Genomic DNA, 12,669 nt, shown 5'->3' with positions numbered 1-12,669 from the left:
ATGTTTCTATTTACTTATGGATACTACATCATTTAGAACAGCGCCACCTGTTATTGGTCTTGAGAATTAAAGGAGGATGGAAGAGTAATACTCACTTTGCTCACATTATCATCAATAACACAATATACATCCAATCAAAATGATGGACTGGAACATCTAATTTACATACTCAATAAAGCCGGGAAACAGAAACATAGAGTTGATTACATGCAAATTAATCTTGAGATAAGATGGGATTGGATGTTGCCAAGTATTCATCAATGGTGATTGGCCAAACAGTATAGAATTTCATATATAAAAGGAAATGTAAGTCCCTAGTGTCTCATACGATCTGAGGAAGACAACAGTCGAAAGCGCTTATCGGATATCTTCAAGGGACAGTTTTGAGCTTTTTTATTTTTCATTTTATTTCAAGTCGAAGTTTTATTCGTATTAAAGGGCTACATTTTAATTGGAACATTTGTGGATTTCGTTGATTGGCCATCCTTGGGTGGATTTTCTGCCATTTTTCTGCCTGTACTCAATGATAGGTCTGATGAATGCCAATACAGTGGAACAATGACTTCATTAGACTTAGATGCCATACCTTTGTTTCTAAGTTGCTCAACATAGAATTATTTCCTCAGCACTGTAGACGCATGATGGTCAAAGGCTAGATTACTATCTGTTTGTGTCCCTACATCCTTGACTACTGGGTCAGCTCTAAGGGTGTGTTGCCAATATGATAGTTACCAGGGATGGATGACTTTCCAAAGGATACTATTATGCATTTCATGGCATTTAATTTTAGTCCATGGCTCTGACACCAGTTGTTTGTCTGTGTCAGCCCCTCCTGGAGAACATTTGTGTCAGTGTGAGATTCAATGACAGCTCTTAATTTGCAATCATCTGCAAATTTAGTTAGCCAAAGACCACTGACTTTGGCCTTGACTTCTGAGAAGTAAATGCCAAAAAGGAGCAGTCCAAGGACTGATCCCTGAAGGACTCTACTTGTGACTGGCCTCTTTGTAGAGGTGGACTCCCCAATTCTAATATCCTGGGTCCTGTCTGTGAGACATTTGGGTATTCACCAGGTGACATATGGGTTTGTACCTAACCTCTTGAGTTTGTCATCAATGCCCAAGTAAGGTATTGTGTCAAATAACTTGGCCAAGTCAAGGTAAGCAGTATGAACAATTTTGTTCTCATCCATTGCTTCGGTAACCTTCTCAAAGAAGTCTACCAGGTTGAGTAGGCATGATCTGCCCTTGTTAAAACCAAACTGGGTTGTGTCCAGTGCCTTTAAGTTTACTATATCTCTATTGATCATCTCCATGATAATTCTTTAAATGGCTTTACATATAAGACTAGTAAGACTTATGGGTCTCTAGTTTCCAGGGTCTGTAGATGGCCCACCTTTGTGCAGAGGGATGACTGTTGCCTTTCTCCATTCATGAGGCACAAAATCTGTTTGGAGGCTACAGTTAAACAATAATTCCAGAAGCCTTGATAGGTCATGTTTCATACTATTTAGAAGGCATCCTGGGATATTGTCTGGGCCCACTGAAGCTGTGTTCTTGGCCTTAGAACATTAAGGACCTGCTCCCTAGTGTTAGTAGGGGAGTTATAGTTGATGATATTTCTTGAGTGAAGGATGAGGGGGAGAGAGGGATAACGTTGGAGCTGAATTTATCAGCCAGATTTGCTATGTCTTCTGGCACAGTATAGGTGGCTCCATTTACAATGAGCTCTGCACACAATTGTGTAATGCCTTTAAAGTTGCAGACATAGCTAAAAAAATGCTTTGTGGTTGTCCTTGGCCTGGGAGGTTAAACTTACCTCAGATTTGGCTTTGGTAGACTTTATTTGTCCTCTGGTATCGTGATAGCATAAATTTGACATCAATCATAAATATTTTTTGAGATGTTTCCAGATTTGGTTGTGACATTTAGTATTGATTCTGTGTTGGATTTTGACATTTTCATCTATTTTGCATCCTTTGGCATTTCTTGGATTGACAGATAGTGGGATTTATTATAAAAAAGTTAAGTGTGCATGTAGACATTTCTAATAATGTTTGTCAAGCATTTTGGATGTTGACATGTTGGAAAACCTTTGGTTGCTACGAATGACCTTTGTTTCACAACTTGGGCACTGTAGGTTTTAATTGATAGGGCATGCATTAATTACATTTCAACAGCCACTGTGCCTTTTAGTTTATAGTATGTTATACAGTCTATTTGCTATGTTGTGTGTACGCAGGGACCTTATATTATAAATAATCTAAAATTTTTCTTTGCTTTTTATTGTCAGTTTCAATTTTGAATTATACTTCACTTTGATGTTTGCAAAACGTGCTTAGGTTTTTAAATACTATAATAAAACTGAAGATGAAGTACAGCCGAGACCAGATAAGAGCTATATAATAAAACTGATATATTTTTAGTTTACATGTGAAGAAAATTAGTTTCTTGATAGACAGAAAGAGGAACAAATGAACAGGGGAACAGATGAACATGCAGAAGGGCAACAGTGAAAGGAAGATTGGTATGTGATAGGAGAGCAAGGGTATGTGCAGAAATGTAAAGATAGATAAATACACAGATACATACATAGAAAGACAGAAAGATAGATTTGTATGGTTGAATTTTTAAGAATGATAGAAGTGAAAGGTAGAAAAGGGGTATGAAAAATATGGGTTCAGGCACCAAGGCAGTGAGACATTCCCCTGTGGTATATTTGACTGGGAACACATGGATGAACTGACATTCAGCTGCAGAGAAATATGGCTGTTAGCAAATTCCTTGTGAGCAAAGACAGGCACACACTGCCATGCTCACAGCTTTAATAACCAAATGCATGGTGGCAGAAAAAGTAATGAGTGTTGTGCTCAGTGTACAGTACATGCTTATGTAACTGCAACATGTAGAAGTGTGCTACAGCATGGAGGAAATCCTACATGCTAGTGTAGTCACATTTATGCTCCAGTATGCATTTAAGGTCATGTTTCCTAGACACTGTGAAGGGGGTAGTGGTCCATGCACATCACTTATAAAGGCACTGTCCATTGTGCACTGCATTCTTACTGCCACTGGCATGCCTTCTGGGCAGCCTGCTGCTGATGCCTGCCATATTACCTGCTGTCTCATGTTGCCTTGGGGAACATGGACATTGTTTTCCCCCCTGTGCATTTGGTTATTGAAGTTGTGGGCATGGCAACATATTTTTCTCTTTGCCCACAGGGAATTTGCAAACAGCCATATTCCTCTGCAGCTGAATGTCACTTCAGCCATGTGTCCCCAGTCAAATGTACCACAGGGAAATGTCTCACTGCCTAGATGCCTGAACCCAAGTTCCCTGTGGGAAAAGAGAAAAATATGTTGCCATGCCCACAACTTCAATAACCAAATGCACAGGGGGGAAAACAATGTCCATGGTCCCCAAGGCAACATGAGACAGCAGGTAATATGGCAGGCATCAGCAGCAGGCTGCCCAGAAGGCATGCCAGTGGCAGTAAGAATGCAGTGCACAATGTACAGTGCCTTTATAAGTGATGTGCATGGACCACTACCCCCTTCACAGTGTCTAGGAAACATTATCTTAAATGTATACTGGAGCATAAATGTGACTACACTAGCATGTAGGATTTCCTCCATGCTGTAGCACACTTCTACATGTTGCAGTTACATAAGCATGTACTGTACACTGAGCACAACATTCATTACTTTTTCTGCCACCATGCATTTGGTTATTAAAGCTGTGAGCATGGCAGTGTGTGCCTGTCTTTGCTCACAAGGAATTTGCAAACAGCCATATTTCTCTGCAGCTGAATGTCAGTTCATCTATGTGTCCCCAGTCAAATGTACCACAGGGGAATGTCTCACTGCCTAGATGCCTGAACCCACACCAGGGACCTAAACCTTGTCACCACAATAAACAAAACATGCTGGAGGGATAGATTCCTGTCCCAGAGACGTCCCATGCTCTGGAACAGGCTATCCATTCATGTCAATCAAAGCTCTTCATTAGCCCTCTTTAAGAAAAATCTTGACAATTGGATGGGAAATAGGAAATTCACCCCAGGGATCACGTCTGTGGCTCTGCTTGACAGGGGCACAGGAAAATAATTTTCTTGGGTGGCGAAAGCCAGGGAACTTTTTTTGGCTAGGTATATGTAGGCCTGAGGGTCCAATAGCCTAGTACCTACCTATGAATACCTATAAATAAGCATGTTTCATAGTCCAAGATGACCAAGATATATCTGTAACCATATGTGGATTCAACAAGGGAATCCACAATATTGATTGCATCAGGGGTTGGGGTCACTCTTCGACACTTCAGGCAAGTAGCACAAAAATGTTTCATCTTTTTCATAATTCTTGTTTAATAAATGTAGTCTAGTATCTCGGTTTTGCTTTTATCCACCTGCACATGTCTGCCTAAAATATGGTTGTAAGCCATTTTCATCACCACCATGATCTAAAATGTCAGAAGACCAATGATTGATGGATGGCTTCTTTCCTTTCTTTTGATACTTAGTAAAGAATGGCTTGCTGCATCCCAAAATAGAGGTATGAAGGTCAGGGGGTCTACAGAGGAGTTTGTTTTCACTACCATAAAAAGGTTTTCACTGGCACGAATTAAGGTGTCATCTTCCCACTGAGCTTTTTTAAAGTTCCATCAGCTAGTTGTAAGTTCACACAGATTGGGTCCTTCAACCTGGTTATCCCTAGAATTGCACTGTCTGTCTTACTTTCCTACCATAAGAGAATAAAAAAACCTGAGTTACAAGTCCAGTGTCACCAAAATGAGAACCAAAAAACAGTAAGAAGTAGTCTGGTGCCACGAGTCACTAAAAATCCTTTAATGTTGCTAGTAGTAAAACTTTCACATTTAAAACACTTCCTCGGGTAATAACAGACTATTGTAAAGAATTAACAACTTATATACACCCAAATAATCATGTGACCAACCAGAGTAATTAAATCATATGACCAAGATAGAACAAAATCCCAAAATAAGAAGGCATCTCTGATTAACATCAGTAAAAAACTGCGCTCCCTCATTAAATCATCCAAGGCCAACTTCGAAAGAAAAATAGCCAATGACTCTAAGGATAACCACAAGGCCTTCTGTAACTATGTCAAGAGTCTAGGAGCAAACTCTCAGATATGCTCCGAGCTAGTGCATAATGGCCATAAATACACTGAACCAACTGACATTGCCAACATCCTGGCTGACAGGTTCAGTGCAAACTTCACCCCTCCCTCTCCACCAAAGGGGCTAGCACCCATCCTAGAAGAATGTGGCACTCCAGATATCTCAGACACACAAGTAAAGACAGCCCTTGCAAATGCCAAAAACACAGCATCAATGGAACCAGATGCTATCCCAGGTTGTGTCTTACACGAACTTCAAAATGAACTAGCCCCCCCATCTCAAATCACTATTCAAACTCAGCCTCTCTACAGGCTATGTACCCAAAGAATGGCATACAGCAACAGTCATACCACTCCACAAAGGTGGTGCCACAACTGACCCTGGGAACTATCGCCCTATAAGCTTGACTAGCTTGGTCTGCAAAGCCATGGAACGCATTATCATGGAGCTCATTAACAGGGACATTGGGAACCTCCAGACACTGGACCCCACCCAGTTTGGCTTTGTTAAAGGCAGATCTTGCCTCCTGAACTTGGTCGACTTCTTCGAAACAGTCACCAAGGCCATAGATGAAGGGAAGGTGGTCCACGCAGCATATCTGGATTTCGCTAAGGTGTTCAACACCATCCCACACTCAGGAATCATAGACAAACTCACCAGCTTAAATATTAACCCCTATGTCATGAGATGGGTTGCCAATTGGCTCTCAGACAGAACCCACACTGTAAGAGTGGCAGGCGCCATGTCTGACTCTAAACCAGTCACAAGCGGAGTCCCACAGGGCTCAGTCCTGGGACCCCTCCTGTTCGGTATATATTTCTGCGAAGTACAGGCAAAGGCAGAGGGACTGTGGCTAACCAAGTTCGCAGATGACTGTAAATCGGGTACAATAATTGACTCCAGCTGACACAGACATCCTGAAAAAGGGTCTCACAGAGACAAACACCTGGTGTCAAAGTCACGGCCTCAAGCTAAATGCCAAAAAATGCATAGTAATCCCATTTGGGAAAAACAAAGTACCCCATAAACTACCACATAGATGGGAATCCACTAAGTACAGAAGAAGTAATTAGGGACCTGGGTACCCAAGTAGATAGCATGCTCTCCTTTGATAACCACATAGCCAAAATGGTCAGGAAATCCTTCTATGTGGCACACCTGATCACAAAGGGTTTCTCATCCAGATCCAAGGAGGTGATTGTGCCCCTTTACTCCTCACTCATTAGGCCCATAATAGAGTACAATGCCCCATTTAGGATCTACCTCACTAGACACCTGCAACAACTAGAAAGACCACAGAAGTACCTCACTAAGAAGTTTAAGGGCCTTAAACAATTACCCTATGAAGCACGACTAAAAAAGCTCCAGCTCTTCTCAGTTGCTTACAGTCTTCTCAGAGGTGACCTATGTCTGACCTATAGGGCCATGTCAAACCCGGAACTAATGGACATGCTTCACCTCAAAAAAACGAGATCCCTCAGAATCACTCGTTCTAGTGACTTGAACCTATGTACAACAATAAACAGGACATGCTGGAGGGATAGATTACTGTCCCAGCGACTCCCCTCACTCTGGAATAGAATCCCAATCCATATTCGACAGAGCTCCTCTCTGACCCTTTTCAAGAGAAATCTTGATGAGTGGATGGGTAATCGTAAGTTCTATCCTGGGATCACTTCAGGAGCCCTGTTGACAGAGGCCCAGGTTACTAATCTAATGGTGAGGCGAAAGCCATCACTCTGTGGCTAGGCTTACAAATGCCCATGGGCAGATAGCCTAGTACTTACCTATGAACCTATGAACCTATAAAACAATTAAAAATTTGACATCATCTAACAGTAGTTAAAATTATACAAAGTATATATAAAAATATATAGAAAACAACTTCATCTTACTCTATTGTTTAAATTTTTAAACACTGGTTTAATAATAACTACATCATTTAAACCTGGTAATGATGTAGTTATTATAATCTTTATATCTCCACCACGAACTTGGGGGGAAACAACACTCAAAATCATAAATTTAAATGTATGACTTATGTCAGTAGATTTTGTGTGTCTAAATAAAGCATTATTTTCTTCCCCTCTTCTGATTTCTGATAGATGACTACCTATTTTGTCCTTAAGATGCTGGTTTGTTTTTCCTATATAATATGCTGAACACTTATTGCACTTTGCTAAACAGATTACATTTCTAGTGTTACAGGTACCATGTTCTCTAAGAACAAAGGGGTGCATATACAAAAGATGGATAATGGTCTTTTCTGTATATAAATTTACAAAACTTACATCTGCCACATTGATAAGTACTCATTTTTTTACTATGTGGTATAAGGGTTTTAATCTGTTCTTTGCAACATAGCTTGTTCTTTAAATTACAAGATCTCTTATGACCAAAAATAGGACCACGCTCATATAAACTCTTAAGTTCAGGTACATGTCATAATACTGACCAGTGTTTTCTAATAATCTGTTTAATCTTTGCTGTATTACAATCAAATGTAAACATAGCATGACTGCTAAGGTCATTCCTATTTACAGTTTGTTTTCTATTAATCTCATTACCCTTCCAAATATTCGAACTGTAAACAGAATTTACTTTTTGTGATTTTTTTTTTAAGAATATTGGCTGCAATACTGATGTCCTGTTCTTTAGTATTAACTCTTTCTCCTTAATGAGGTTATCATAATTGTAACCCCTATTACAAAAATCGGAAACCATAGTGTCAATTTGTTCATTCAAAGTAGCATCTTTTGTATTCAGTAGTGGAATTCTACTCATTTGATTTCTAACAATATTGTCAAAAATAAAATGTGGGTGCATACTTTACCTTAGCAGGTATGTACTTTTTTTGACTTCCTGGGGAGCGATGAGAGAGAACTCTGAGAGACATCATTTTTGCAGTGACTGCTAAATGATCAAAACTGTGTAGACAGCAAGTGTGATGATGTCAGTTTGTTGTTGATGTCCCCTCATGTTAGTCTAAGATGCTTAAGAGTGTTCTTGTATCTATCAGAGATTGCAGAGGGACTGGGCTTCCCTCAGGCCTCCCCACAGGATAGGAGAGCCAGCAATCAGACACTTCATTCTATCCTCCCTGACCAACTCTACTGGTGACAAAAGTCCATTCTTGAACTGAAGTCACCAGCAGTGCCCTGCCTCTGCACCATTGGACTGGCTAAGACTTTAGTCACTTTTTGCCACGTTTCCCCCCAACAGATATTCAAAATCAACTGACAGAGACAAATAGTAGGCATTTCTCTAAGGAGATTTTCCCGTTAGCAGGCAAGAAGTTCTAGCCAAAACAGAATTCATTGTGTTGTGCCTAATACATTTTCTGTGTGAAGTACAAAGTGCAGGCAATAACTAGACACTGTACAGGCTTTAAACACAGAAAGTTGCAGGTTTAAACAAGGTTTCTTACCACTGGTTTGAGTAGGCAGCAAAGAAAACTAGGTGACTAAACAAAAAGTCTCTTGATGCTGATTCTGGTATAGACAAAAATATAGTTTTATCAAACTAGTTCCAGTGCAAACCAACACTCCAGATAAAATTCCTGGGTCTATTTTATGTCACCGAAATGGCAAAAAATAACTTGGCCATTGCCATGTAATTGCCCTTTTCCCCTCTGTAGTGCGATCTCGGAGTTGGTATATTTAGTTAGGGAGCATGAGGGGCTGTGGGGAGTGTGGGGGGCAAAGCCCCCCCCCACTTTGTAATGTTAGGTATGGTGTTTTGTGTGTAGCTGGACTAATGATTTTTTCTCTTGGAAAAAATTGATGTTCTGTCCGTTTGTAGAAATGGTGGATCAGTGTTTATGTGTCGCTGAATAGCATTCGCTGTATTGCCATTTCAGTGAGATAATATAGACCCAAAATTCCTTGGGGACAGCAACTCATGCCAATAGTCTGATAGCTCTTTCTTTTCCTCACCACTCCTGTATGGAAATATGGTTTCCTATCCTCTCACTCTTTCAGGGTACTCCTCTCCCAACAGCAATGTACCCTTCTCTTCCAGACTCCTCCCTAGTGTTCTCAGTGAGTCAGGTAAAGTCTCTTAACATCTGCAGTACTGGCTTCCCTCATTGATTATATAGATAGCTATTCTTCCCTAGAGCTTAATATCTGTCTAACAGGTGAAGGTTTAAAGTTGCAGCCACCTGACTTTCCCCAGCAAAGTCCTAACACCCATGGAAGCTAATAGAAATCCTCAGCTTTTCAAGATTTTATTTGCCCAACAGTCCTACACCCTCATGTGTATATTACCTGTAGGGACCAACTGTTTTCACCATTATACTATGCTACCAGAGATATGCAGCAACATCCCACACTGTGTCATTGAAACTGTCATTATTTTAAGCAAATAGGGCAACACCTGTTGAATTTTAACAGAACTCAGTAGGCAAACATAGCAAACAACTACTATGAACATATATAATAGTTTTTGATGTGTTCATACATTGACTAACTGTTGATATCTTATGATCAGATTCTGGCTGCTTAAAGGCATTAAAATAATGCATGTGTTTCCAGCTGGGGACTGATTAGCACCTGTTTAAATTTGACGATAATGCCCCTGTTTTCTTGCACCTGAAGAAACTGTTTTTCTTCTCCCTGTATTGTCTATGGCTCTGTTGACAGTTATGGAACAAGAACCATGTGCCGACAGTTGTAGTGCATCTGGTTACAGAAATTTCTCTTCTCTGATGATTTGTTGGCATATAGCTGGCAACAACATCAGCACTGAATGAAAAAAAAACTTTCTGAATGTTAAGAGAATTTTTAATTAAAGAGTAATCTGTGTAGCACGCATGCCTCCTATCACAATATGATGTTTGCAGCCTTTCACAGTGATGCTGCCAAGCTCTTACCAGTGGGAGCTCTCATAACATTCATTATCATTTTAACAAATTACCCTAGTTCCACTGTGCTGCCTAGTGAATGAAAAAGACTAAGAAATCATTGTGTATCAGAACACCAGAGAATAGCACAAGTAACAGCTACTTAGTGAGGTGTGCAAACACAGACCATAGATACTAAGTAGCTGTACACTGCTGTGGTGTGTAGTGCTATCACAATGCCCAACAGTTCAGTCAATATCACCAGTATGTATATTATACAATGTCTGGCCATTAACATTCAAAAATGTGCACACTGATTGGTCAGCCCAAACAGTGCGCTCGTTGTAAAATCCAGCATCTACCAACAGAAAAAAGTCTGGTCGCCTGGACTTTCATCTATTAATATATGCTACGACTTTTCAATTTTCTTGAGCTAAGAGGTGAAGAAGAAGTGTGAAAGTTGAAATCCAGACAGCAGTTCAGAGGGAACGTTAGTCCGATACACATGTGCAGTACATAAAAAAATGCAGCAGGATACCGAAAGAAAGTGAAGGAACAGCATGGCACTGCTATACAAAGATGTTATTTAAGAAAAGTAAGTCATTCTTTTCTTTAATGTAATTGTATAATAGCAGTAATCCTGCCCGCATGACCAAACCACATCAACTGTGGGTAAATCCAGCATTACCCACACACATTCATGGGTTATTGCTATAGTACATCACTGTATTCTATGTGCAGCAGTGCTCCATTTAGAGATAATGCTAGTGTATTGTATACTTCCTGTTATTACCTTGATCGGTGTACATGAAAAATAGTAACGACGGATTAATATACTAAACATAGTGTGCAGAATGCACCTGTGCACTATGTTTATGAACAGCCTGGCCTGAATTAGTAATTTAATGATCAAGCTCACCTTCAATGATTGCCATGAAATGCGACTGTCAAACACAATTGTGTTTTAACACCTTCTTTGTTTCACCATATTTTTCCTATGAATTACTATCTTTTTTTCTTTTTTTGTTATTCCTGAAATTGGTCAGAATTGATCTGTGCTCTATCCAATAAAGACATTTAAATAAATACACCATTTTAGCATGAATGTTTAATTTTTTTAACCTTTTAAAATGTAATTGTCCATGCACATTTATTTTCTTGAGCTCTGGGTAATGGTCAGTTTTTAACTGTAGCTCTACAGGTAGATGTGGCAACAGTAAAGTAATATCCTGACCAACATTTTCCAGATATCTACTGCTCACTGCTCATCTCAAACACTGAGCGTGTGTGTGCGTGTGTGTGTGTTTGCATGGTAAGTAGTCAGTATGTTATTCTTTCCTTTAACATTTATAGCATGCATGCATGAATATGTAAAGCACTGTAATCCATGTTAGAGGTGAGAAAGGTAAATACACTGCAAAGATAAATGGACTTCTCTGAAATTTGAACAGGCCTTGAAAAGAAAGCGGTTACTGCAAAAAAGTTGCTGATAAATATTGTCCTTTCTTCACCTTTTTATACTAATATACAACATGTTTTTGCTTTACTGTCTCTAAAGACAGGTGTTATTAGGAGCAGCTGTACACAATTTCTTATTGTGTGTTTTCAGTGTGCATCCATAAAACAGGTAACTATATGTAAAGTATTCATCACTGGTTTTAAACTTACATATACATTTTTAAACAATGAAGAAAATGATTAATCCTATGATCTGTCCTGGATCATTTGGCTACCAGAGTGCTGTTCCTTATCCATCTGTCTTTTGAGTGTAAACTGCCTATGTGTTCAAGAAATGACTCATTTTCATTTATGTCTGTTTGAATTGCAGCCTGTAATACTGATGCAGAATCCACAGGTATCGCAAGCTGTTCCTTTCATTTCTGCACAAGCTCCCCAAATGTTTCCAGCACAGCAAGTTCCTCAAACGTTTTCACCTCAGCAGACTCATCAGATGTTTCCTCCACAACAGAACCCCCAGGCCACACAGTTCTCGCAGCCTCCAGTGTATCCTCAGATCCCTCCATGGAATGCAGATTCTGGTTCAGCCCCTCCTGCATATCATGATCAATCTTATATGAACAAAACTGGCACTGTCAATCCTGCTTTTTGAATATATAATCACACAAGTCTTAGTCGCTGACCGACATCTGAGTATTTTATCTTACCAAAAACATGGAAAGAACTATCCAGTTTTGCTCTGCTTTTGTTAACCTTTTAGAATAGTAACTGCTGCTTCTTAATGTTTCTTCATGCAGAGTGCAAAAAGACTGCATGGATGCTTTTCTTAAAACTGTTTCTATTACAAATGATGTTGCATTGTCATACTTTCTAGTATTAGCGTGTACTTGTACATTTAACAACAGAAAACATGCACATTGCTACTCATGTTGTGGATAAACAGATTACAACAAAGCTCAAAATACTTAAAAGTATAACTGGAGTGGTAATGGGGAAAGTGCATAAAGTACCCCTGGTGTCTGTTTGCAGTAACACAGTTATATGAGGCAAGTGCTACTGGCCCAACTGGATATTGTTCATGGATGAGTGATATGACTTAGGTGTTAATGTACTGCAGTAATGTCCCACCCACCATATTATACCTGCCACTGAATTCAAATAAAACAATCTTGTTACTGTTCTACAGTTTCAAGGAAATGGAGATAGCTGAGAATAATTTGCAACACAAT

At 39.6% G+C, this 12,669-nt stretch overlaps 1 protein-coding gene across 1 annotated transcript in view; it reads left to right on the top strand.

Annotated features, from left to right (window-relative positions):
- LOC122811876 (membrane-spanning 4-domains subfamily A member 12-like) overlaps positions 1 to 12,288 on the top strand; it is a 376,785-nt gene extending 364,497 nt beyond the window's left edge. Inside the window, exon 7 of the mRNA XM_044084011.1 lies at positions 11,811 to 12,288. Coding sequence (XP_043939946.1) covers positions 11,811 to 12,092 — 282 coding nt within the window. The 3' untranslated portion in view covers positions 12,093 to 12,288. The remainder of the gene's footprint in view (positions 1 to 11,810) is intronic.
- The last annotated feature ends 381 nt before the right edge of the window (positions 12,289 to 12,669 follow it).

This window comes from Protopterus annectens, chromosome 9.part0 (assembly GCF_019279795.1).
Source record: "Protopterus annectens isolate FY-2018-M chromosome 9.part0, PAN1.0, whole genome shotgun sequence".
Taxonomy (NCBI): Eukaryota; Metazoa; Chordata; order Ceratodontiformes; family Protopteridae; genus Protopterus; species Protopterus annectens.
The sequence above is the reverse complement of the archived record's forward strand: the minus strand, read 5'-3'. Positions and strand labels throughout refer to the sequence as shown.